This window comes from Phaethon aethereus (assembly GCF_964289735.1).
Source record: "Phaethon aethereus genome assembly, chromosome: 2".
Lineage (NCBI taxonomy): Eukaryota > Metazoa > Chordata > Aves > Phaethontiformes > Phaethontidae > Phaethon > Phaethon aethereus.
In genome coordinates, this window is record NC_138582.1 from 42,254,037 (window position 1) to 42,279,109 (window position 25,073).

General features: G+C 39.3%; 1 protein-coding gene across 1 annotated transcript in view; it reads left to right on the forward strand.

The window, feature by feature from the left end:
• Positions 1 to 23,222, forward strand: part of CA8 (carbonic anhydrase 8) — a gene marked incomplete at its 3' end in the record, with an annotated part of 39,200 nt that extends 15,978 nt beyond the window's left edge. The window contains exons 4-8 of the mRNA XM_081996679.1: positions 10,040 to 10,135; positions 12,525 to 12,587; positions 13,941 to 13,989; positions 16,609 to 16,721; positions 23,088 to 23,222. Coding sequence (XP_081852805.1) covers positions 10,040 to 10,135; positions 12,525 to 12,587; positions 13,941 to 13,989; positions 16,609 to 16,721; positions 23,088 to 23,222 — 456 coding nt within the window. The remainder of the gene's footprint in view (positions 1 to 10,039; positions 10,136 to 12,524; positions 12,588 to 13,940; positions 13,990 to 16,608; positions 16,722 to 23,087) is intronic.
• Positions 23,223 to 25,073: the final 1,851 nt, after the last annotated feature.

The window sequence follows — 25,073 nt, forward strand, 5'->3', positions numbered from 1 at the left end:
AAGAGTTAGTCCATCTCTGATTAGAAGAGGGGCACTAGATCCATTTTTCCTTTTATTGTTAAGTTTAAATTAAATTTCCTTTTTTAGCCGTATAGCTTCTTTTGCCAGAACAGAAAGAAGAACACTTGGTTGGGTATTTTACAGTTTCCATTACTTTTCAGCTTACTATGTAGCTGTAGTCTTTCGAATTTCTCCATATATATGTATTAGTACTTCCTGCTGTTAATTTAATTTCTTCAGTGGATGTCCTGGTTTCAGCCAGAACACAGTTGATTTTCTTCACAGAAGCTAGTGTGAGGCTATGTTTTGGATTTGGGATGAGAAAATGTTGATAATGTGCTGATGTTTTGAGTTGTTGCTGAGCAGTCAAGGACAGTCCAGCTTCTCGTGCTGGCCTGCCAGCGAGAAGGCTGGGGGTGCACGGGGAGCTGGGAGGGGACACAGCCGGGACAGCTGGACCAGGCTGGCCCAAGGGATATTCCATACCATATGATGTCATGCTCAGTATATAAAGCTGGGATGAAGAAGAAGGAAGGGGTGGAGGGATGTTCAGAGTTACGGTGTCTGTCTTCCCAAGTAACCATTATGCGTGATGCAGGCCTGCTTCCCTGGAGATGGCTGAACCCCTGCCTGCCCGTGGGCAGTGGTGAATTAATTCCTTGGTTTGCTCTGCTTGTGTGCGTGGCTTTTGCTTTACCTGTTAAACTGTCTTTATCTCAAACTATGAGTTTCCCCACTTTTCCTCTTCAGATTCCCTCCCCCGTCCCACGGAGGGGGAGTGAGCGAGCGGCTGCGTGGGGCTTAGTTGCCGGCTGGGGCTAAACCGCGACAATGGACCAACAGTTCTTTGTCTCATATGAAATGAGGCTACTGCATGTGATTAGGCTGTTCAAAGGCAACACGGATCCATGGTTAATATTAGATGTTGCAAATTTTTTTAATTATTTTTCAGTATGGCTCACCAATGTAGATGCTTCTTTAACACAAGTGATTTGCCACAGTAACTGCGAGAGTGTTTCCTGAAATGCTGCAAATAATTCAGTAGTCCCACTATTCCTTACCTTTTCAGTGGCACACCTGAAGGTATGCCGCAGAATTGCCTAGACTACTTTGGCTGTTGCTTGGCCGGCTTTCTAAAAAGAGATTTTGGAAGGTGTCTTTGAAAACCTTCCTTTTATGATACAACTAAAATAGTTTTATTTACAGCCATGTTACAGTTCTGCCCTCTTTCAAAGGTGTTTGAGCACAGAGAGGAAAGCACCAGTGAGCAAGGGTTCTGGACTACCCTGATGTCCCAGTCAAGCATTTGTTCTGCATGTTTTAGCTGTGAATTTAGCTTTTGACCAGAGACATACAGTATCTCACACTGTGACTGCAAAGTTGTTTAAACAGTATCTCCAGGATACCATGCACTCTGCTCCAACTTGATTTGTTTGCACCTCATTTCTCTGATTTTAGATTACAGACTTCTTTGTTCAGAGAATGTCATCTTGTTCTGTACATGGAGCCTGATGGTTAACCCACAGACTAGACCTGCCAGATCTTTAACACTTGCAATAAATTGTAATAAGCAGAATTTCAGCAGAAGCTGTGCTTTCCCTTCTCCCACGTTACATTAATCAGGAGGTTTTTAACACTAACAGTGTTGTCATCTGTGTTTCTTGGCACTGCTTTCAGCTTGTCTGTCTTGGTGCTGAAATTAGTGTTGCTTTCAAAGATAGGCATAGAGTTCCCTTTATGTAATTCTTTTTAAGACAATGATCTATGTATGAAATTGTAAAGAAGAGTTAATTTCTACTGAAATTCAGTGGCATTTTGTCACCTATCCACCATGGAAGCATTGAAAAATTCAAGTCTACAAGCATAAACCAAGTACACTGATTAATAACCTGACTTCCTTGGCTACTTCCTGTTCTTCTTCTTGATTTTTCACAGAGTTCATGATCTACTAATTTGCTTTTATTTGCATTTGCATTTTCAAACAAGGCTTTGTTACTTTATGGGGTTTTGTTTCTTTTTTTGTGGCATGGAGTATGTACACGTACTCCTGCTTCTCCTAAGACATTTTCAAACAGCCTCTCTATCAATTCCATTAACTTTAATTTCCTAAACCTCTCCTTCAGGCTGTTAATAACTAACTTTCTATTTTAATCACTTTTCTTGAAGCTGTGTGCCCTGGTCATATCCTTGGTTCAGTCCCCTTGTGAGGATTTGGAACTTAATTACTGTATGTTATGGTCACTGCCAGCAGCTTAGTCAATTGCTTCCTGAAACAATTCAGTGCCAAGTCAAGTATCAACTCGTAAATTCTTGTGCACATGTATAATAGCAAGACACAATTTTTTCCACATTTTGTCCTCCTGTGATGTTTACACAATATTTGCATTGTTGAAATTACACATCATTGTTGTATAGTTGGGTTGTGTTGCCTTCCATTGGAATATACTGATCTCTAACAAACTTGTGTGAGTGCAGGAGAACAGTTCTTAGCTCTACAATCTCTAGCAGAGCACCTCTGAAGCTGCTTTAATTTACCTTAGGGATTCATCCCTGAGATGGCATTTATGTGGAATGAAAACAGAGTTTCAGCTCCACTCTCTCTCTCAGCAGTGACAGAAATATGACAAAAAGCAATATGCTTAAAATTTCCAGACTAACATGTTTTAGATGCAACTCTTGTTAAGACCTGGTGATTCACCTATTAGTCTTCTGAGCTACAGCCTGTATGAACTGAAATAAGAATTGGGAAGATATGACAGCAGTACCATATCTCTCATCCTTAGATGCCTTGGACTGTAATATTACTAGACTAAGCAGACTTTTCTGGAGCTTGTAATTGCTAGTTGCACACCTAACAAGAAATAGCTGTATAACTTAGTTCTGACCAAGGAACAAAGCTTTCCAGAAGATTAATTTACACACGATGCAGCATGCGTTGAAGAAAGAAACTTTTGTAATGATTAGCTCCTTAGTAAAGAATTAGAGTGTAGAGATTGGAAAAAGTACAATAGGTGATTGCAACAGCAGCATGAATTCAAGCAAGCCTGGTGACGATAGTGTCACAGTCTGATGTTCTAATAGTTTAACATGCAGACCTGAAGAGGAATTATTTTAAAATGATGACCTGCTATTGTGTGTAGAGCACGAAGAGAAGCCTGTTCAACAGAAGCATCCCCCGTGTCACAACCTCTTGCAAAATGGGCTATGGTTGCCAATTAGGTTGAGGCAAGACCTACACTCAGGCTGTGCAGGTGTTTCATGTTGCATCCTGCTGCCTCAGCTGCTGGTGGTTTTATCAGGCATAAGTCCCCCGTGGGGTCTGGTTCTGGTGCCACAGAGGTCAGGAGGAGTTTTGCTGTCGGCACTTTTCCCCTTGACTCCAGTGAGGTGCGGGCTTGGTGCTTTGTTCCCAACTGCCTGGCTTAGCTAGTGGCAACATGCACATTGAACTGTGTTTTATAGGGATCCCAATAACAAATGAGGGTTCCAGTAGTTTAGTGATAGTATTTATAAAGAAAGCAGTTATAGTATATGGACTCCTTTTTATGGTAGCAAGTCATTCCAGATTGTGCAGCTTTATAGCAAATTTGTAACATTAAGATTGTATGAGAGTGCAGAAACATTTGAGCACAGATTCCTTCTTTCCTTACCATTAATCAGATATATCATAACAGAAGATGAGCTGTGATTTATCTCGGGGCATACTTTCCTACAAAGCATGAGCCTGTCTCATGTTTGGTCTGCCACTTGGGTGACAGATACACACCACCATGGCGCAGTAGAGCTACAGAGCTAGTAGCGACTTTTCTGACATTGCAAGAGTTGGATAAATTTAGGTGAAAGTAAACTGAGGTGAAACTTGGTCATTCATGTAGGTGAATGACTGAGAGGGTGTTAGAAAAAGGCATCATTCAGGGGTCAATCAAGAGGTGTCATTCTGGCAGTCGTGGGCAATTCATACTTGGGCTCCTGAGCCAAGACTCTTCTGGGGAGTGTGAAAGGGCAAGAGGCAAGGGACAAAGGTTGCAACAAGGCAGATTCTGATTAGATACAAAGAGAAAAAATTCTTCACTATGGGGGAGCTCAAACACAGAACAGGTAACCTAGAGAGGTTGTTGGATCTCCATCCTTGGAGATAAGCAAACCTAGTTGGACAAGGCTATGAGAAACCTGATCTGACTTTGAGTTAGTAGCTAGCTTTGAAGTTGGTGCTGCTGTGAATGAGGAAGGAGGCAGCTGATCTTCCAAGGTGACTTCCAACCTAAATTATTCTGTCATTATTTGTTTGCACGTGCCCCAGACAGGGCAAAAATGTAACGCTCTTTTTAATTGAGAGAAACCAGCTTCCAGAACTAATAAATGTGCTTGGTCATATAGAATGACTCTGATTCTTGCCAGAATCTGTCATCCCAGGGACTCTGATTCTGTGTAAAAATCTACCATCCCAAGCCTTTTCTTTTTGTTTTGACATAAAGGATATTTCTGTGGTAGAGAAAGGAATGGATTTAAGCATAGGATTTTCATTTGTTTATTGATTTTAAAGCCAGAATCTCAGGTCCTTACTCAGTTTTGAAAAAGTCTTGATTTGAGACAGGTCCCTTGTTAACGTCACTGTCAGTTTTTCCTAAGCAAGCATATGAGGACTGAGATCAATAGTCCTTTGGTTGAGTGGGGACTGGATGAAAATTGAGAAGATTCTCCGAATTTGTTCGATACAGAATAATCCTTCTGCAGTGTTTGCTCTGCTACCTGGAATAACTGCTTAATCTTTGCTATGAAAGAGAGTCTCTCCATCTGTTCACACAGCAAATCAACTTTACCAGCACTTTATTATCATTTGCCTTTATGATTTTTCAGTTCATCTGATTTTAAGGAAGTGACTGCTACAATTCTTTGATTTACAGCTGGACTGTTAAAAGGCTCCAAATTATTTTTTTATCCAAGAAAAAATGTATTTTTGGAGTGTAAAGGAGGTTCTTACAGCTTCCTGATTATTTTGTGAAAATGTACTGTCTGGCACACCAAACCAGCCACTGATAATTGGTAACAACATAGCTGACTCATTTTGGTTGTATAGAAACATGGTAACTACCACATACCGAAACATTAGCTAACAAGTTGAGCACAGCCTCCTGTGCCATACTGACATGTGCAGCTTGTTTGTACTCTAAATGTAAACCACACAACAGTAAGCTGCCAATACACTACAGCTGATTATTTTAAAAACCCACAGGGTTGTGTTCATTTGGAGACTGGCATCCCTTGTATGTACTTTCTATATAGCTGTCTTAAATCAATGTAAAACTGAAGGTCTTTCCTCTGTGCACATCTGATTCCCATAAATATTAACAAGAGTTACAGCACATGTTGTTTGTGGACTGTACTGTCTAGAGTTCAAATTTTGTAATGTTTGTAGACTCTTTGCCATCTTTTTTTTTAACTGTTATCTGATGTTTTCATCTGATGAAAAAGAGCAAACAAAAGGCAGAACAGCTTCACAGAACCACAGAACTCACTCACAAAACCCACAATTTTGAAAGCAACACTTTGCTATGAACACTTGGGCTTTACCACTTCCTTGCTAATACTTTCCTTTCTGAATCACTTTTTCATTTACTTGCACAGCTCCCATCTGAGCTACATTTTTCCTGCTCCGTAGAAGAATTCATTTGATTTGACTTCCATTTATTTAAGTGCATGTTGACATCTGTTTATTTGTTTAAATGTGTATGCATGGGCTTATCGGAGTTAGAGCAAAAGATGTGACGCCTGTTGGCCTGTTGTTAGGAAATATTATGGTATTAATTGCTATTTTCCATTAGATTGCTTGTCTAATTTCAGTTTGCAAATCTCTAATTTTCTGAATATCATCTTGATTCAGAACACGGGAATATAATAAATACACTGCTGGGTCAGGCCAGTGGTCCATCCAATACTCCATCTCTAACAGGGTCAGTAAGAGATGCTGTATAGGGAGAGTGCACAACAGTTTTTGTTGTGCTCCCCAGCCATCTACTGTCATAGGACTAGGAGTGCTAGAGGCAGCATCTCTATCTGTTCTCTTTAGTGTCTGTTTTTGGACTTGTCCATAATTTGCCCAATCCATTTATGAACCTGCTGATACTATTTGGCACCACAGTGTTTATGGCAGCAAGTTTACAACTTGCTGTGTAAAAAATAGATTACTAATCCACTGTAATTATCACCACCTCCAAGGAAGTAACACAGCAGCATTTTAAACACAGACCAGAAGTCTGTTCTACTTTGGGCCTGAGCAGCCTCGTACAAAATCATGATTCTTTTTCCAGGGAGCCTACTATGTATTTTAAGCATCCTTGAGCAGAACCTCAAAGTTACAGAAACCTTTGGACCAGAAAGTGAGTGCTTCTTTCAGTACCTTTAGTAATGTTGATTATTAAACCTGAACCTAATCTAGGGTTGTCTACATTAGCTTTAAGGACATCCTTTTTTTGTCTTTGTGTTATGGGATTTTTTTTTTAGTAGACCGTCTTGACCTCTATTGAACTGGTGGAAAGGAAGGAGGCCTGGAGGGGATGCAGAAACCTAAAGATATTTTTAATATGCATAGCTAATACTTAACTTGCTCTCTCCCCAGGAGATGTGGGAAGAGGTGCTGGCCAGTAGGTATGTTCCTTGTAAAGCAGTTCCAGCTGCAGGGCATTTAGCGCTGTGGTTCCCCTTTCACGCAGCAGTTAAGTGCATTTTGCAGCATGTCTTCCTGTCAGTCTGCTGATGCTGCTGCACAGACTAATTCTAGACCTTTTAATGGTTTTTAGTATTACACAGAGATTTCAGTGTCATTTTTCTATCTGATATAAAGCCTTATCATATGAAAGTCTCTGCCCTGGTGAGCCTGCTGCCTAAGACAGGACAACAATCTGTTTCTGGATAGACTGGGGTCATTGCTGGTACGGTCTGAAGCACTTGCTCATATTCCACTTGCTGAGGCTCAGCATTTTCCTTTAAAATCTTGAGAAAAAACCCACTGTTGTCAGAGTGCAGACAAATGTCAGATTAGACTTCACCTCCAAAGGAGCGTAACATGCTGCTGAATGCCACAGCAGCCTTAGCCAAGACCCACCTGTTGACACAGTCAAAGTCATGGTCTCTTTGCATTTGGCGATCGCTCTCAGCGCTATTGTTCCAGCCACCAAAGAACAAGCTTGCTTTGACATTTCCAACCAGCCGAGTCGTGGTGCCATGCAGCACTGTTCTTGCCGCACCAAGGACACTGCCATCCTGACTGGAGTCACCCCAGCCTTTTTCTTTCGTGTTTCTTTCTTAACGTCAGGATTTTGGTGAGGATCGTAGGACCCCGTGAGCCCCTTCTATTGGACAGCTGATGCAAACGGCAGGCTCATCTCTGGGAAAATGCAACGCTTTGACTTTGTCTTCTTGGGTTGTGGTAGTTCTGTGTCTGCTAACGTGAGTGTTGGAAACTGAAATCTCATTATTTGATTCTGTGGATTTGTTCCTTTAAAAGCGAAAGGCAAATCAAATGTGTAACAAAGCTTTTTGTAGATGATAAAACACATGATACCAAGTAAATCCCTGGGTGATAGATAGCTTAGTTATAAAAGGGAGCATTTGTATGTCTAGAAGTTTTGTAGTCATGAGAAAGCACATTTGTATTAGGGTCCTGCACTTCGGCCACAACAACCCCATGCAACGCTACAGGCTTGGGGAGGAGTGGCTGGAGAGCTGCCCAGTGGAAAGGGACCTGGGGGTGCTGGTTGACTGCCGGCTGAACATGAGCCGGCAGTGTGCCCAGGTGTCCAAGAAGGCCAACAGCATCCTGGCCTGTATCAGGAATAGTGTGGCCAGCAGGAGTAGGGAAGTGATCGTGCCCCTGTACTCGACACTGGTGAGGCCGCACCTTGAATCCTGTGTTCAGTTTTGGGCCCCTCACTACAAGAAGGATGCTGAGGTGCTTGAGCGTGTCCAGAGAAGGGCAACAAAGCTGGTGAGGGGTCTGGAGCACAAGTCTTCTGAGGAGCGTCTGAGGGAACTGGGGTTGTTCAATCTGGAGAAGAGGAGGCTGAGGGGAGACCTTATCGCTCTCTACAACTACCTGAAAGGGGGTTGTGGTGACGAGGGTGTTGGTCTCTTCTCCCAAGTAACTGGTGATAGGACGAGAGGAAATGGCCTCAAGTTGCATCAGGGGAGGTTTAGATTGGATATTAGGAAAAATTTCTCTACGGAGAGAGTGGTCAAGCATTGGAACAGGCTGCCCAGGGAGGTGGCAGAGTCACCATCACTGGAAGTGTTCAAAAAACGTGTGGATGTGGTGCTTCAGGACATGGTTTAGGGATCATGGTGGCGCTGGATTAATGGTTGGACTTCATGATCTTGAAGGTCCTTTCCAACCTTAGTGATTCTGTGATTCTGTGATTCTCATGTGTAAATTAATTATTATATTTTTTAAGAAAAAGGTTTAATATTTTTAGTACATCAGATGCCTTTGATCAGCATGAATAGAATTATTTGCATGATAGTTTGAAATTTAATTCGATTTACAGTATGTAAATTTGGTATTGGCCTTTGAAAGGACAATCATCAAGAGGAGTGCCCAAAATTCACATTGGAGATTAAATAAGGGGAGAGTGATTGCTTGAGGAACTGGTCTTCTGAAGTGCTGAGGTGACCAAGGGAACTCCTGTTGTCTAAGGGGCAATAAGCATTTCACAGAGGCTGTTACTGTGCAGAAATAAAACACAAAATAGGAAGACACACTATCTGTTTTAAAAAGTAATTTTGCTAAAGGTGGAAACAGTGTTAGATAACACGGTGGCATTTTAACTTCTTAGATACATGACTGAGCAAAACATTGATCACGGTTTACAACAGGAATTAAATCTAGGAGTTTGTATTTTTTTAGCTGTTTTATGTATGTGAAATGTGCAAAAGTTGTTGGCAGATAAACTTCAAAGCAGCTGTGCTTAGGATGTTGAAGCTCTGCAATGGTATCAGACCCAGCCATAGAGACTACATTTTAGGATTAGTGCTGGAAAAACTTGTGTTTGAAATGCATATTGCCTTTCAGTAGATAGTGCCTTCCTTCCTTCCTTCCTTCCTTCCTTCCTTCCTTCCTTCCTTCCTTCCTTCCTTCCTTCCTTCCTTCCTTCCTTCCTCCCTCCCTCCCTCCCTCCCTCTCTTCCTCTTTCTTTCTCTTTCCAACTGTCAATCTGTTTTCCAGCACTTTTCTATTTCCCCTTTTGCCCCCATCTCCCCTTCCCACCCTCCTCCTTCCCCTCCCTATCTTCCTTCCTTTACAACCGCCTGCTAGTCTGTCTTACAGCACTTTCGTCAGCCACCACTTCCCAAATCATGCTGTGACACCTCACCAGAACAGACTTTGTGTTTACCATCCAGTGTCTGCTGCCTGACATTAACTCCTTGTGGAAGAAGGCAGCTGAGGGCTTGGCGTCCCTTTCACTGCTGTCCCTAAGGCGGTCCTCCAGCCAATTTTCTCTGCTTAACTTTCTCTATGTTTAACCTTTCCTGAAACCACTTCTTCTACTCTTACTACTGACATTTGAGTGACTCATCTTGGGAGGTGATATGTGAGACAAGTGACATTAGCATAGTGCAGACAGCCAGTGAAACCTGTGTTTGGACAGCCTATGTCCATAATCATATGCCTGCCGTGGAAAGAGAGCTGTCTAGCTGAGAGGCAACACTGGTGTGTTTCATTAGCTGACGTTATTTCAGTAATCAAAGTGAGGGAGTTGGTAAATCATCGTTAACAACATTAGCATAGTTATTCACATCTTTGTTGTAGATATTTGGTGACTGGCTATTACATCACTTTCTCTGCAGCTGACTTTTTTTTCCTTGTGATTCCTGATGTTTATAATAGGATCCAATTATATATACATGCACAGCCATAGGCATGCACATATGTATATTCACACATGCACACACACAGGCTGAGGCTTTGTTAATTATGTTAACTGCTGGTGTTTTTTTATTGCAAAACATATTTCTCTATTGATCTATTTGCACTGCTTTTTTTCAGCTTCATCTAATGCACTGGAACTCCACACTGTACAGCAGCATTGATGAGGCAGTAGGGAAGAAGCACGGCATAGCTATTATTGCTTTGTTTGTGCAGGTAAGTTTCCTGTGTTGCATTTGTTACCATGCGCTATCATTTGTCTGAGGAAAATGAGTTCCTTTCCATTTTCGTTCCTTTCTAATGATTTAATAAAATAAACCAATGTATGACTGCTGTTATTCTATTCAAAAGATACTTCTCAGTCATATCTTCTGTGTATGTGCTAAATAAGAACTTCTTGTTTAAAGAGGATTTTGGAAGTATGTTAAAGAGGGATAATACATAGTTGGCCATGTCTCTGTGACTCTGGCTATAAGCAGACACCAAGTCACCATTCCTCTGAGGGCAGAATGATGGCTGTCAGGAGGTGCAAGTGCTTCATTATCTCTGTAGTATGTTCTTCTCCATTCCTGGCCAGGCCTGCTGTTCGGGGATTGAGGAAATATGCAGAGGAGAGGAGAAGAGAGGGAAAAAACCCTACTACTCTATTGGCACAGCCAAAAACTGGTAGTAGGATTGTGTTTTTTCTGAACACAGGGCCAAATGTGTTTCTTCACACAAGACAAATCTGAGGTAGGATCATATTAATTTTCCAGAGACGCCAGACTGAGAGTGTAACAAGTCTTGCCACAGACCCTCACAAAAAGCCTGTGACGAGGAAGCTTAAAGCTTCCTGGGGAGAAGGTGTAATGCAAGCTGTGAAGTTAGACCCATAATCTAATTGCTGTTGAAGGTTTTTCAAGGGCTGCATGCTATAAAGATGATTTTTAGTTTTAGACCTCATCCTCCTCATGAGAAATGGCAAACTGTTTTATTTAAATGGGCTTGGATGAAGAAGTTTGGGGTTCATGCTTAGACCAAATGGATTTTCTTTCACAGTGATATTATTAATTTGTCGTATTTCATAACAAGTTTATGAGTGCCTTTGAGCGTTACCTCTATTTGAATTTAAAGGTACATTGCTTACAGCTCCAACACTCAGATAGAACTGCTAAAAATGGAAGTTAGAAAGTCTTCAGGTTTGTATCCTAGAGGGCTGTGTGATAATTGTTTATGTAAGTCACCTTCTAATTCCAGCAGAGGTAACCTTTGAGTTAGTTAGAAATTTATATATAAGTTCTTAAATAAATCTGAAACTTCAGTGATACACTTTCCATTTCTGGTCTCTCACTATCATCAGAGTTCTTAAGCATTCTAAAGGGCTTTCTCATTAGCCAAGAAATGAATCATGTAATTACAAATGACCAAGGAAAAATAGTATTTATGCTGTTTCTTAAAGGAACAGGGAGAGGAAATTCAGTGATCATTTGTTCCTGTTAAAGGTATGGAAATTTAATAGTTTTAAGGTCAGGGAAAATATTTTCACTGATTTAAGTGACAGCCCTTGGTGATTATTGATTTAGAAACAATGTCTTTGAATTGATTTCAATATCTTTTATGCACTTCAAAGGTTTTAAATTGAAATCCCATTCTCAAACAAAAGAAAATCCTCCTAAAATTCCTAGAAATAACAAAATACCTTTTGTTGACATTCAGTTGTTTCCTTCCAGTGATTACTGTGCCATTCTATTCCAAGAGAAACAAAAAGCAAACAAATATTTCAGAGTCTAGCTTTCCTGTTCTCACTCATGCCTGCTTCATTCCTCACCTCATATGTGTACACACTGGCAAAGAAATCAAGTGGAAGGCCGTTCTGAGTCTTCCTATTTTGACAATGTTGTTCTGAGGGTAAGAGCCAGGGTCCTAGAATGGGTGATTTGGATCAGAAGCAGCTGGAATCGATGTGCAGAGTGAACAATGTTCATGGAAAATAAAGAGAATCTCTTAGTTCAACAACGGTTTTCTTTTGAAAGCCCCATCTTTAAAGGCAGTGGTGTAAGCCCCTGGGAGCGCGGCTTTTTCCTGCAGGATCCCAGAGATGCTGTGCGGGAGGGGATCTGCCATTCTGCACTTCGCACGCAGGAGAAAACTCCCCCGAGCTTTAGATATACCGTGGGCCAGATCTGCAACTCTGTGGGAACAAATTAAAAAAGTGTCTGTCGTGCTTGTTCACTCTGTTCCTTTCTGTGTACTTTTCTGACAAAAACTGCTAAGGACAAACTGTATCCTTGGTATTTATATGCCATAATGCTGCATGATTTTGACTCCACATGCAGTTTATGCGCAAAACAGGGTTAGTCAAAACTTACCAGACTTAACTGTGACTCTTGCTCTTGTTCTGTAAGTTTCTGTCTCTGCTTTAAAGTTATTTACACCTCATTTACTTTTGATTGGTGGCTTTATAGTGACTTAGTTCTTTGGAGTTGCCATGTATCAGTGTATTTAGTTAACAGAAGGTTGCGTACCTTAACTAAACACAACTTACTGTTCTGGTTGACCTCTGTCTTGCCTCACAGTTTCTGACACAGAAAAATACTGAAACTCATCTTTGCTTGCTGTGTTTCAGATAGGAAAAGAGCATGTAGGCCTAAAGGCTGTAACTGAAATTCTCCAGGACATCCAGTACAAGGTAAGGCATTGTTGGAAGAAATGAGTCCTTCACTGACCAGGCAGAAAGTGAGCAAAGGGTCTCTATGAAGCCGAGAGATGGGTTTCAGATGTGTCTGTACTAAAACCACGTGTGAAAGCCATCATTTGTTGGTCTGCATCAGAACCTCAGCATTTTACAGCGTTCAGATAATAGTCTTTGTAGTTACTTCCTTTTCTGGTGGCTAGAAGGTTTGATCTCCTATACCAGTAACTGATTGCAAATACTACCTTTTCAGTGATTATCATGGAGTCAGTGTGAACGCAAGCACTGCACCATGCTTAGTGAACACCAGCAGCAGTATCTCCAAATGCATCTGGTTTTAATTTGTAGAGGAAAAGAACAGATGAACTGAGCACCCATATTAACTTGCAGTGGGAAATCAGCAAAAACACAATGCCGTCATGTCAGGTGGATTATGTGTGTAATTCTGAAGTGCAGATAATAAGCCTAGCAGGACTGAGGAGATATGAGTGCTCTCCAGAATGTTGCTGCTTTCTTAAATCACCTTGGGCAAGTTACTTCCATCTCTCTGCTTCATGGTCTTTGTAACATAGAAATAATCATACTCACCCTTGATCTAAAAGGATTTTGAGATGTATTAATGAGATGTTCTGGAAAGGTTAGCCATTCACTTCCATGGATACTGAAGTGTAGAAAAATTAGAAGCTGTTATTAGAATGTAATTGAAAATCTTCTTTTAGTCAAATAATATATGGTAAACTTCAGTAATGATGGTTAATATTACAAACTCATTGTTTATAAAGGTGTCAGAGGAAACAATAATGTATGTAACTCTGTAGTTTCATTACTGAAAGGACAGCCAAGTAGAGGAAGGTCACAAAAGGCCTTGTCACTGTGAGCATGTTACACTAACAACTTTCAGAGGGTCAGCATCAACCATACTTTTGGCATACATAAAATTTTTGTATATTAAATATGTGGAACCAGCTTTATTTTATTAAGTGTTATCCATGTCAGTCAAGGAGAAGCTCACTTTGGCCCTCATTTTTTAAACTCACTTTGTATGCAACCCCTGAATTTTGTGTAGAGAATTTCAAGGCTGGGACCTGGAAGGAGCCCAGGTACTAAAGGCAGAAAGTTAACAAATTGCTGAGATAATCTTAGAAATAAAATATAAAATGGAATAAAAAAAAGTGTTTGTGTAGCTGCAAGGACAAATGCAATGATGATTAAATGGAGTCTATTAATGAGGTTGCTTTGCACAGGAATTCAAGGCTTAATGTTGTAAGAACACAGTGTGTTTTCCCTCTCCATTCGTCATCATTTTAATAAGAAACTAGAGATGAGATTGATTTGTATTCGTTTTTTCAGGGAAAGTCCAAAACAATACCCTGTTTTAATCCCAACTCTTTATTGCCAGGTAGGTGCCTTTGCTTACTTTTGTGTGTGTGGATTACTCGCTAATTGCAGAGGCAGAGACAATCTTTACCTAAAGCATAGCCTAATTGCAAGCCTGAGTGTGTCCCATAAGGTGGTAATGCATTTTGCGCCTAGGGGTGCTAACAGGGATAGAGATCAAGTCCTTTGGAATTTAGGATAAATCCGCACATTTGTCACGTAAGTGGGATATGTTACGGTAGTCCCTGCACTGCTGGCAACACCGTGGCTAGTTTTCTTGATGATTTATCATCCCACCTAGAGGGGGAGCTGTGTGTGCTCCTTTCTCTGCTTCGGCATAAAAAAGGAAGCGTTAAGGTTACCGACTTACCAAGGTAGCTTTTTGACAACATCAAAAGACAATGCCATAATGCAATGACAGTTGTGTAGTGATAATGGGAGGCAAATTCAAATTCATATAGCTAAAAGTTAAAGAATAATAATAAGAAACAACCACTTCCTCTACCTTGTCTTGAAAAAAAATATGACTTTTAAAAAAAAGCATTTCTACAAGATGAATGTTTCTGCAAGAAATCCTTCTGAGCTGAATTCTGTGTCATAGTGGGAAGATACATAATTTTCCAAAGTAATCCAGGTCTACAATAAATGATATTAATGATATCAAAAGAATATTGTTTAGGTTGCAAAGTCAAGTGCTCAGCAATTAGGAATTGCAGGAATTAAGGCTGCCTGTGCCCCTTCATGCATATGCATTATAACACATCTTTTAATTGCGTGACCATAGGTTATTTTTTACAGGACCCCTGCCTCACAGTTCCTGTTTGATGCTGATCAAATCATATAAGCTAGAATTTTCATAAGTCTTCTCTAACTATGTGTTCCTCATTTTCTAGGTGCCCGACTTGAGATCATGGGGTCTGATTTGCAGAAGTGCTGAGTGCTTACACCTCCAACTGAAGTCAATGGGAGCAGTGCTCTGACTGTATTAAGTGCTATAGAAAGTTAACTACTCTGAGAAATCAGGTTCTAAACATCTCATATTGAACACCTCAAATGAATAGATGCATTTGACCTCTACTTCTCTGTGCCTCAGTTCCCCAGCTTTCAAGTGTGGGGGTAATCTGTCTTTCCTCACCGCACTGGGGTGTTGGAAGGATAAATTAATTCATGTTTGTGAAGCACTCAGACACTGAAGAAATGAGTGCACTAGAAATATGAAAAATGAGAAAATATGGTCCTTTTAACAAGCAGGATTTGAATAGCATGGGAAAAAGAAGACCGAGGACCACATATTGTACTGAGAAATCCAAATGTTATCAGATGCTTTTCAAAAGAAAGTCATCCATCTTTGCAAGTAAATGATAAAAGGTTCTCTAGAAGAGACACGTGATCATGTAACAAGACAGTGTCGTAATGCATGCACAGGATGGGCTGAATTAATTCTTGCAGTTCTTAACTTTTGAGTGTTTGATGATGCAACATGTTTTCAATGGATTTTCTATGTAATTCCCTAACTGAGAAAGAAAATTACACCAACAAAACAGAATCCATTCACTGACAATCACAGGCTTCATTAGCAAGATTTAGTTCTACTGCTACTCTTCTGAGTTAGTAGTGAACTCTGGCAGTAAGAGGTTAGGTCAACCAGGCAAGTTTATTCGTTTCCAATCTCCCATTCTCTCCTTGTCAAGCTAGTCACAACCTTCCCCCTAGCTCTCCATGCTATGAGTAACCACCCTTTGTCTCCAGTTCCTCTCTAAGTTTGTTTCTTGTCCCCTCTTTTACAGTCAGGCATTTTCCTCTCGGTACTTGTTCCCTTGTCAGGGAGTCATTTGTGAGTATGGCCTACAGCCCTGTGTAGTCTCACTTACGAAGTCCGGTGTGACTGGAATCTTTGAGGAATTAAAATGATAATAATTAAAATCAAATGTGTTGTATGTAGAGTTAAAACTCTGCTTGGACAAACCATTTTATGTTTTCTTGAGAGACAACTGTGTATTCTAGCAGTTATTTATAAACCTATTAGTAAGTTTATAAAGTTATTAAAATAAGTTTGTTCTTAAATAAACCTTGCGTTTTTTTGCCCTGTGAAATTCAGCTCACTTTTCCAAAGCTAGGAGGCACCAGTGCATCTCAAAAAATACATCACCAGAATTGTGACCTGAAAAGTTTGGCTTGAGCTGTTTTCACTGAATTTTTCTAAAAAATGAAATAAATTCATGCTTGAGACATATCCTAAATGTAGAAGTCAGTTAAAATTTGATCACCACAGCCCCTGTGCCTTCAAAATGGGATGATTCTTGTAGCTTTTGACACTAATAGGAGTTCTTTACCACCATATTTATTTGCTGTGTTAGTTTAAGGAGTTGTGCACATGTTTTTTTTTACAACTATAATGTGTCATTTTCATCTTTAAAACACTCATCTGCAGGGGGAACTTACTGAAATATAATGACCACAAGCCCATGTACATTCACCTGTGAAAGTAGTGGACAGTGCTTGGCGGGTTATAAATTCCTTAGCTTACTGCATACTAACTTCATCATATGAGCAAGCCGATGGCTATCATAAGCTGTCGTAATTGAAAGACACAATTATCTTCCTTAATGTCATTAAAATTCCACGTTTCTTTTAATTTCAGATCCTCTTCTGCGTGACTACTGGGTGTATGAGGGGTCTTTAACCATTCCACCCTGCAGTGAAGGTGTCACCTGGATATTATTTCGCTATCCTTTGACTGTGTCCCAAGTGCAGGTAACAGCTGTGCTTAAAGTGACCTTGGAATATGGTTACGAGCTAAAGGTTATAGCGTGCAAATATATATATATCAGGACATTATATCTGTTCTCCTTGAAGATCCCATTAGATCAGTACATGGCTTTTAAAGTAAAGGTTAAGCCTTTTGAGTCACTGAAAGCAATGCAAAGGTCAGAGATGAAAAACCTTGTTATCATTTATCATCTGCATTTAAAATCATGCTTTACTTAAGTGAAAGAAAAAGAAAGAAAGAAGTCAATGGGCAAAAGAAATTCAATTCTTTGTAATTGTAAGCTTTCAAATATCACTGCTTTTTGATGTTAAAGGAACAAAAAAGCACAGGGCGACACTATGTCCTGGACAATGAAATATGTTAACATAGTTCAGGCTAGCTATATTGCATTGAACTGTATTTAACTTATCTTGCCCTTTTTAATTTTTGTTTTATAATAAATGTCAAATGGAAACTACCTATTTTAATTTCATTTCACATGTATGTATTTTAAAGTGTTTTTTTTAAAATCATATCTTAACAGTCATGTGAGCCTTTCTATAGAAAACATTCAAACTTGTCTACAAATAATCCCAGTGAAAACAATGAAAACTCCTGATGAATATTCTCCCACAGTCTGTGAATCCCAGCTGGAGGAATGTGGGTTTAATTTAAATGAAACTTTCTAGAATCCCTGAAGCTGAATGTGTTAATTTTCATTGCCAACTCTGAAGCATGTGCAAACAGAAGGGAAAAAAGTATAAAAGGTGATAAATTCAGATTTAAATTATTTAAGCATTAATAATCTAAATTTTTTCTATTCATGCCAGCACAATATTTTTAACAATTTTAATAGTTTCAAATTAGCAGTGTTTCTTTTCATATGAAAACTGAATTCTAGTTCTAACTGTAGGATAAAAGCAATAGCTCCCAATAACCTTATTTGTATGGTAGCTGCAACTTCAATGTATCCCATCATGAATCTGGTATTTATTTGCTTATGAAAAGATATGTCTTATGGCTGCTTACTGCTGAGTAAGTGGAAACAGAACTCTGTTGGCATTATTAGATTCAGAATAACTTTTAAAGACAGTGTGTGTTTTGTAACTTGGTGGCTAATTGTCTGGATATGATATAGATAAATAAGAGAACTTAATCAGGAGTATAAAGACCATAGCTATTACAAGAAGACATAGTATGATATTTTATTTCATGCTAGTTGCAGATTTTAATCCAGCCAATGCACAGAGGAGGGCACAGTGCAAGCCATCCACATGTGGTGGGCAGTGGCGAGGGGGTGAATGAAAGAGGAATTAAGCAGAGAAATGCAACTTTAGTTAATATTATTATGTACCCATTTACCACAAAAAGCAAGATGCTGGAACGTGGTGTGAAGAGGATAAGTCTCCAGAAGAGAATACTGTGCCTGGGGAAAAGAGTGTGATTCATAACCATGGCCGCCTTTAGGTGAGGGGTAGCTGATTGGTGTTACTGCATTACTTTGATTGGTATAAACCCAATCCAACAAGAACGCTGCAGTTATGAAGGGTGCACAAGTCATGGAGGGGCTTTTTCCCTGCCGCTGACACAGTATGCAGCTGAGATGAGGCACTGGAACAGAGAGATTGATGAGGATTTATGCCACTATGATCCACAATACTTTGTGCTTGTCATAGATCAGCATCAATTAGAAAAAAATTCCTCACTGCTACTTATAAATGCAGAAGCATTAAAGTCAATGTTGTGCAGAAAAGACTTATTAAGAACATGAAGGACTTTTGCCAACGTGGCATAAAAATTTTACTTGCATCAGATACCACTTTCAGATGTCAGTTGAAAATAAATATGTAAACAAGTAAGTCAGAGATGGTGATTCTGGGATTCTAAAGTCCAAAGGGACTGAGAGTTCTCCAGGATGCCCAAAACAAGATTCAAGGAGTAACAGAATATTTTGCTATAGCCTCGACATCCAAGATTTTAACTTGTAATTATCATTTTGGCTGCAATTAAGTATCTGTCTGGCCTCTTTTGTGCATGTGGGCATGAGTGCCTATGAGAGATTCCATTTAACAAGAGATTAGAAGTGCAAGGGCTTTTGCCTATGGAAAATAAGAGGATGTAGTATAGCATATACCATCCTGAATTATCCATGGAAGGTTGGTAAAGGCATTTAATTTTATTGCGCCTGCTTGTAGTATTAAAGCATAGATTTCAGTGCAAATGCATTTCTAATGGATTTAAATACATCATTTTTACATGTGTCATTAACTTGTAGAACTTTCTTCTGTGGGATACCAATGAACACAGCTTATGAAACTTCAACCGATTTATATAAATACTAGTAGCATCTGTGGTTGTAGCCGGTAAGAGACAAGTTCAAGGCTTTCTATTTCCATTTTTCAGGCCATAAAATAATAAACTTTGACTGCCAAAAAAGTAACAATAAAGGACGACACAGTCTGATATGGAATGGTTTTTATTGCCTTCCTTTGATGAAGCTAGTTAATATACTGGAGGCAAGATACGCATTCACATTCTCATTTTCTGTAATTAATGTGGCGATAGTGCTTAGCTTAACAAACTGTGGGTCATAAGGGGAAAAATTAATAAAGTCACAATTCTAGTTCACAGTCACATCTATGTAGTTTCACATTTGCTTATTTTGAAACAATGGAGAAGTAACTATTTTGGCATATATATATGCATATTAGGCTGACCATTGCAAGGTAGAGAACCTTTTTCTGTTTCTCCTGAAGACATTTACGGATAGTAAACTTCAACTGATGAGTTGATTTGCTACTGATCTAAATCAGTGTTAAGTGAAAGGAGATTCACCTCCATGTGCACCTCACTTCAGCAGCTGGGATCTGAGTGTGTTGGTTATATGAGTAGCAAAAGAGTAAGCCAGGACTGCAGCATCAGGATGTGCTTTCCTGGAGCCCAATGCCGTTTCCTCACTGGAAGTAATTTTCTTTGACGTGAGGCTTCACTTCCATCAGAGAGCCGTTTCCTTCACCATCAGTTCTATGAAGCCTTGATGAAGCGTGCAGGTGACTCTTCTCCCCTGGAGAATAAGGGCTTTGAAGATCTGGTTCTTGTAGTTTTATTACTGACCTCAGTGGAAAGGAGCTTATCTGGAAAGCTGCACCCTGCAGTGCTCTTTTTGCATATTCCTGCCCTCCTTCTGTGTTTTTTATCATCTTCACTTGTCTTATGTTGAAATACGCAGTCTGGGAAGAACTGTGTTGACTGCTTTTCTGAGATACCTTGCCCATGTGTGCACACTGCTGAAATGCAATGGGAGAAAATAGAAAACTCCCTCCTATTAGGCCAGTAAAGAGCAGGAAATAATTAAAAAAGACTTGCTCATGCTTCTCTCCACTATATTTAAAAAAAATAGGACATTTGTGAATAATGTGCTTTGTGGTTCACTGAAGCCCAGAACACGTACATTGTCTAAGCCACTCAGAGTAGGGATTTTAAACAATGATGCAGCAAGGAGCTGTCGTTCTGCTGTACTCATTGCCAGACGTAACTGGTTTTGTGTTGAATGACTAGGTCTCTAGTCCTTTTGTCTACCTACCTCATTCAAAATCACGACCTCCTAAAGGACAGAAATAGTAACTAGCGTATGGAACTGGAGTGGGAATTGTGCAAAATTTACGTAGTCTGTGAAATAAAGGACTCTGAAAGGTTCATGGTATTCTGTTCACTGGCAAGCAGGTCTGTGTTCTTGGAAGGTGTCATGGAGGCATGCGAAATTTTCAAGCAGGACCATAATGCTTCTATTCCTCATATAGAAGAAATGTTTGTGAGAGAGAAGAGAAAACCACGCAAATTCTTTGTTCTGTGTTTTCTATTCTTCAGCAAATATTTAAGTGAAACAGAAGAAAGCAGTATTCAGGATCTAAATACAGGGAAGCGGTAAGAACATTGCAGCAAAATTCTACAAAATATAAACTAAATGCTTTTACTCAGCAGAAAAGTGACTGTTAACATTGTGGATTTGCCCCTTCACTGGTTCGAATTTGATCCTGAATTTCAGTGTGAACAGGCCTAGGTCATCCTCAGTGTTCTCTGGGCATGAGAAAAACTTTTATAAATGGCTATTCCTGTTGAAAGCCTGTGAATATCTAAGGGTGCTTAGCTGTGTGCCTCTAAAATATCTATTTCCTGGGCAGTCCTACAGGGTGTACTTCACATCATTGACTTGTGAGGGGTTGGGACAAGGTAGTAAGTGGTTCCATATGAGGTGAAGCAGGATGAGTGGGGCAGACATATTGCCTTATCACATGGAAATTTAACAGGGAAAGTAGTGTCAGCACAGCTAGTGTCCTCTTCTGACAGAACCACTTCTCACGAGTGAGGCGGGCCACCGCGTGTGTAGAGGATCTCTGTCACGGGGGTCTGAACCATGATATGAGGAACTAAACAAGGAGGTTTGTGATCTCAGAAGCAACTCCCCCTCAGAGCAGGACTGCAATTCTTGATTTCACTGAAGATTAAAGAGCAGGCATGGGGATCAGGTCAGTCCTACTTTCCTGACTGAAGAAACTGAAAGCTGCTTTGTGAGGAGCACTTCTCAGACAAAGATTTCACTGTGAGGACTGGGGCAGAGCATTTGTAGTTACAGTGGGAGATAGCTCACAAATGCCAACTTTGCAGAGAGTCTGGTCTTCCCTCTCCTTCATCTGTGTTTGTTTGAAGTCTCTCATTCTCAAAAGATCAAACAAAAACTACCTTCTTGTAAAATGCTTTTTCCTAAACTATTTCAGACTTTCCAGAGTTGTGTCAGGTGGTGAAAGAGGGTTCCTTTACAAAACCCATTCAGCGATTTACCAGCACTTGACTCCTGAAGACTTTTTCAGTTCCAAGCCTATATTGGGTTTGTTTTAAGTTTGCTTTAAATAAACATTAAAAAAAAAAATTCGAAAATAGGAATCTGCGTCTAAAAGCACCTTCAAGGAGATTTATAGTTCGTTCTGCTTTTCAACTTTTGAGTCTAAGCTGTTGCCTTATATCTCAGCTGCAAGAAGCTGTGTTGATTTCTAAGCACACTTTTTTTTTGAGGAAAATACAGCAGAGCAGAGCTAGCCTCTAAATCAAGTAAATAAATCTGTATCAATTCTGCTGTAGAGTGGAAAACAACAGTGAAGGCAGTTGTCTTCCAGGTTGCAGTAAGAAAGTATTCTCTGCAGGCCATATAAGAATAAAAATGCCATTACTGGCTGTTTAGTACCTCATTTCTTTTAATTCTGGTATCACACTTCCATTCTCCCTGTAATCCTTCATAGGGTGTTCTTCATGGCAAAGTTCACTCCGTATAATTTCTTAGATGATAAAATGATTAGAATCTTCAGGGTCCATTTTGCTTTCTGTGTAGCTTCAGTTTCAAGTTACAGCTGAGCTGGATAGTGAGGCATCACAGGGTCAGTACAGATACAAAGGCTCAGGCTAGGGTAGTCAGCCTTCAAGTAGGTTTGCTGTATCCAGCCAAGATAGCTTGTCAATATGCCAAAGCAAAAACAAACACGATTTTTTTAGTAGTTGAAATTACTAATTTAAAATACCAGATTCTTAAAAACAGCACTGTTGAACAATAAAATATAATGTGGCTGACATATGTTTTGGTTTTCTTAGTTTTTTGTCACACAGAGCTTGATGCTGATACCAAACATGGAGATGGAATCTTCCCTACACCAGAGCAGAATTAGAAGAATCTAAAAAGAGTCAATAAACCAGAAGTATATTTGTTTTGGACCCTTTGAAATGTTTTATATTGATTTTTGACTGTATTTGATTTTCTAAGTACACTTAGCACCTACATCTACAGAATTTTGAAGTGGTATTTTGTTTTGATTGGAAAAAACATGTTTTTCCATACAAAATGTCAACAGACTTCCTCTAAAGCTAAGAGTCTGTTCAGAATTCAGCTGGTTTAGAAAGTAATTTTTATTTAAATAAAGCAACAATTTCAGACAATAAATAAATCACTGGAACAAATTCAAAACAATTTATAGTCAACCATGTTATTCTTGAAATGCGCTTTGAAGAAGACCAGAGTGATTACTCTCACTCTACAATGGCTAAGAAGGTTATAGATCCGAAAAGAAGTTACAAAAAAGCAAAGGATAAGTTTGCCAAACCATGTGCATAAAAGTTCATGTTTTTCTCTACATGTTAAACGTTTTGACAGTGCTGACAACTATTTTAAAATTGTATTAATGATGTATATTGACCCTAGTACCATAGTACCTGAACAATCCAGGTTTTAAAGCTGCAGAAGGAGCTGAGTGGGGCTGATTTTGATCATTAGTCTCATAGTGAAGAGTGTATCTCAACTTCTTCATATCTCTTTTTCTGCCTTTCAGATAGAGGAATTTCGTAGACTGAGGACACACGTTAAAGGTGCTGAACTTTTAGAAGGCTGTGATGGAATCCTAGGAGATAACTTCAGACCAACTCAGCCACTTAGTGATAGAGTCATCAGGGCTGCATTTCAGTAGCAGAAGAGGAAGAACAACAAAAAGAAATCTTTATTCAAGTAAGTAAAAGCTTAGCAGAAAAATTAAAACATTGAAATAATTTAGGTAAAGATAAATAATAAAATGATTTAGCTAAAGGACAAAATGCACTAAGTTCATTTCAGCTAACGTTATGATATATTGTCAGAATTGTAAATTTTGACACCGTACTGTTTTATTTTATCCTGTAGTATATTAGTTTTGTTACTACTGGTTCTTTAGTGGCTCGAATAGTTTGGTTACTATTATTTTTTTTAGTGGCTGGAATCTAATACGTGATTTAGTGAATTGGAATATTGATAATTGACTTCAGTAGACAGTGGATCACGCACAGTTAGATCACAGTTACTTCTTGTAACTTTAAATTTCTCCTACTGCAGTAAGCAACAGCACAGTATGCCTAGGTTATGTGACAGATTTCCCCAGTTACTTAGGTTCACTGGTTGATTTCTTACTGTGGTTTTAGAAGACCAGTCAATGGTGAGTCTTTCTACTGTTACCTGTCAAAAACCAGGGTAGTAGTTCTGGAAGGAGGCCTTTTTTCTTTTTTTAATCCCTTCTCCTTGCTTTACAATGCTGTTCTTTCCCAACCAGACTGAATCTTGGGCAAAACCAGTGCAGATACAAGAGAAGACTAATTAATTTCTATTATGGCTAATTTTACATATTTAATTAATTAAAGTACTTACTGCTTCTTATCCTCAGTGATGTTTTCAGCCTTCATTGGCTCACAAAGAATTTAAGGATGATGCTGGATTCAGTGATAAGGGCTAATACACATGTGAACCTGCGTTATCCCCACATCAGTTATTAAAACCTCCCATGTCATGTTCCCCTAGCCTCTATCAGTTACTTATAAGATAAATTTTCTCAATGCCCAACCGTTATTCCTAAACCTCATTATACTTAGTTAATCAATGTTTTATTATAGAGAAAAACCTGGTAATGAGATTCTTGGAGGGTTAAAGAAAATTTTTTACCAAGACAAGTAGTTACGTTGAAAGTAGTGAATCAAGACGCCAACATTTATGGCTGATTTTGTAATGACGTGACCCCACCTTCATACAAATAGTGAGACTGGGAAGAATCTGGGAAGTCTTCAAGAAAAGAATGAATCTGTTCACTTGCTTTCTTTAATAGGTTCTACTACTTTTTAACATAGTAAAATTTTTCATCTACTATCCTACAATAAACTTGATTTAAATAATACAAACATTGGGTACTCCCCATTACCCTATTTACTGGTAGAATCCATTATATGAAAGCATCAGTTTTTGTCTCTGCACATTTCTTCAAAGCCATATGCTCACAAGAGAACTAATTCATCCAGAGTTTCACCTGGAAGCATGCTGCTGAAAGGTTTTTGATATACACTTTTGAGTAAGGACATTTATTCTTCCATTAAATTCTTGCCCTATCTAGGTCAATGATGGAACATCTTAGTTCATGTCAGGCTCTGTTGTGGAGTTAAGCCTCTTCAGAGCATGCTCTGGGATCAGCCCCCAACTTCATATGACGATAACAAATGATCAGACAGCAAACAACCCCTAAAAGAGATTAATAATTCAGTGCTTCCAAAAATGGATCCATTAAAACCAAGTGGGAAGATTATCTTTCCTCCTGCATGTGGCAGAAATTATTAAGTGGGCTGGGACAGTGGCCCACAATTTCATGGTCTTTTCCATATAGCTCAAGCATTCAATATGCATCTATAAACATTTTTGGAGTAAGAGTTTATTTGTATTTTATAACCCTATTTAATATCCACATCCTAGAAGTTAAGCAAAGAAAGCAAAACATTGGTCCTTTTATTAATATAAAACAATATTCATT